This window comes from Blennius ocellaris, assembly GCF_963422515.1.
Source record: "Blennius ocellaris genome assembly, chromosome: 2".
NCBI classification, from domain to species: domain Eukaryota; kingdom Metazoa; phylum Chordata; class Actinopteri; order Blenniiformes; family Blenniidae; genus Blennius; species Blennius ocellaris.
In genome coordinates, this window is record NC_137651.1 from 1,219,608 (window position 1) to 1,222,107 (window position 2,500).

General features: G+C 54.2%; 1 protein-coding gene across 2 annotated transcripts in view; it reads right to left on the reverse strand.

The window, feature by feature from the left end:
• Positions 1–6: 6 nt before the first annotated feature.
• Positions 7–2,500, reverse strand: part of lrch3 (leucine-rich repeats and calponin homology (CH) domain containing 3) — a 15,476-nt gene continuing 12,982 nt past the window's right edge. For both annotated transcript variants that reach the window (XM_080504512.1, XM_080504511.1), the window contains exons 18-19: positions 1,707–1,784; positions 7–545 (exon numbers count right to left, since the gene is read on the reverse strand). In XM_080504512.1, the coding sequence (XP_080360638.1) occupies positions 390–545; positions 1,707–1,784 (234 nt within the window). In that variant the 3' untranslated portion in view covers positions 7–389. The remainder of the gene's footprint in view (positions 546–1,706; positions 1,785–2,500) is intronic.

A 2,500-nucleotide genomic window follows, 5' to 3' on the forward strand; every position in this document is an offset into this window, starting at 1 on the left:
TCTTAAAAAAAGGTGGTAATAATATATCTCTATTAATATGTACAGAACATTTATACACGCGATTGGCCTGAACCTATCAAAGCACAGCTGCATGATGTCATCGAGACCAGGCCCCGCCCCCTGGTTTGTCTGAAGCCATGAGGACTTCAGTGCATCAGCATAGAGAGCTGACCTCTGACCTCTGACCGCTCCTTTAAATCTGGTAGATTGATCATCGTGACCTTAAATCATTTCTTCGTCAGGGAAAAAGCTTTTTTCATTTCAAAGTTTCAGGTTCTAAATGTACAACTTTTTAAAAGTCAAACTCTTTCAAAGTCTACTTGGACTTGTCGTGACAAACATGATGTAATGGCAGTAACCATGGTGACCTGATGACATCACAGAGCCTGTCAGATAGTGACGGAGGGTCCGGACGGGGGGGAGCTTGTGGTTGCCATGGTGACCGGCTGTCGGCGCGGCGCCAGCTCCAGCAGAGCGCCGACCGTGACGGCCAGCTGAGGAAGACCTCGCTCCTCCAGGATGTGGAGAGGAAGACACAGCTGGGCCTGGTGGGGGGGGGGGATAGATGGACAGAGAGAGCGAGAGAGAGAGAGAGAGACATAGACAGAGAGAGAGGGAGAGAGACGGAGAGAGAGAGAGAAGAGAGACATAGACATAGACATAGACAGAGAGAGAGAGAGAGAGAGAGAGACAGAGAGAGAGAGAGAAAGAGAGACATAGACAGAGAGAGAGAGAGAGAGAGAGAGAGAGACAGACAGAGAGAGAGAGAGACGGAGAGAGAGAGAGACAGAGAGAGAGGGAGAGAGACGGAGAGAGAGAGAGAAGAGAGACATAGACATAGACAGAGAGAGAGAGAGAGACGGAGAGAGAGAGAGAAAGAGAGACATAGACAGAGAGAGAGAGAGAGAGAGAGAGAGACAGAGAGAGACATAGACAGAGAGAGAGAGAGACGGAGAGAGAGAGAGACAGAGAGAGACATAGACAGAGAGAGAGAGAGAGAGACAGAGAGAGACATAGACAGAGAGAGAGAGAGACAGAGAGAGCGAGAGATGGACAGAGACAGAGAGAGGGAGAGAGAGACAGACACAGGGAGAGAGAGAGAGATAGACAGAGAGAGAGAGAGACATAGAGAGAGAGAGAGAGAGAGAGAGAGAGAGAGAGAGAGAGAGACATAGAGAGAGACAGAGAGAGAGAGAGACAGACACATGATGGAGAATGAAATTAACTGAACTGAAGCACAGAAACAACAAAAGATAAAAGATAAAAGATAAAAGAGAAGAAGAAGAAGTCAGTTGGTCTGAAGGAGGAAAAGAACTTTTCATTTCTTCTTTTATTTTAAACCCCTGTGCAGCTGTCCTCTATAGTCCTCCTCTGGTCCCCCTCTGGTCCTCCTCTAGTCCCCCTCTGGTCCCCCACTAGTCCCCCTCTGGTCCCCTACTAGTCCCCCTCTGGTCCTCCTCTAGTCCCCCTCTGGTCCTTCTCTGGTCCCCCTCTGGTCCCCCTCTGGTCCCCCTCCCCTCTGGTGCCCCAGTAGTCCCCCTCCCTCTGATCCCCCACTAGTCCCCCTCCCCTCTGGTCACCCACTAGTCCCCCTCTGGTCCTCCTCTGGTCCCCCTCCCCTCTGGTCCCCCACTAGTCCCCCTCCCCTCTGGTCACCCACTAGTCCCCCTCTGGTCCTCCTCTGGTCCCCCCCTGGAGTGTCTCACCTGAGGGACCCCGGTCCTGCGACAGGCCTCCAGGAAGTTCTCCACGTTCCTCCGACATTTAGCCATGGTGAGTCTGGGCTGTGGGGGGTCAGGGTTAGTCTCTCTGTGGTCTGTGGTCCCTAGACTGGCCCTAGAGTAGTCCCTAGACCGACCCTATAGTGGTCCCTAGACCGGCCCTAGAGTGGTCCCTAGACTGGCCCTATAGAGGTCCCTAGACCGGCCCTATAGTGGTCCCTAGACCGGCCCTAGAGTGGTCCCTAGACCGGCCCTATAGAGGTCCCTAGACCGGCCCTATAGTGGTCCCTAGACCGACCCTATAGAGGTCCCTAGACCGGCCCTAGAGTGGTCCCTAGACCGGCCCTATAGAGGTCCCTAGACCGGCCCTATAGTGGTCCCTAGACTGGCCCTATAGTGGTCCCTAGACCGGCCCTAGAGTGGTCCCTAGACCGGCCCTAGAGTGGTCCCTAGACCGGCCCTATAGAGGTCCCTAGACCGGCCCTATAGAGGTCCCTAGACCGGCCCTATAGTGGTCCCTAGACCGGCCCTATAGAGGTCCCTAGACCGACCCTATAGAGGTCCCTAGACCGGCCCTAGAGTAGTCCCTAGACCGGCCCTATAGCGGTACCTAGACCGGCCCTAGAGTGGTCCCTAGACCGACCCTAGAGTGGTCCCTAGACTGGCCCTATAGAGGTCCCTAGACCGGCCCTAGAGTAGTCCCTAGACCGGCCCTATAGCGGTACCTAGACCGACCCTATAGTGGTACCTAGACCGACCCTAGAGTGGTCCCTAGACTG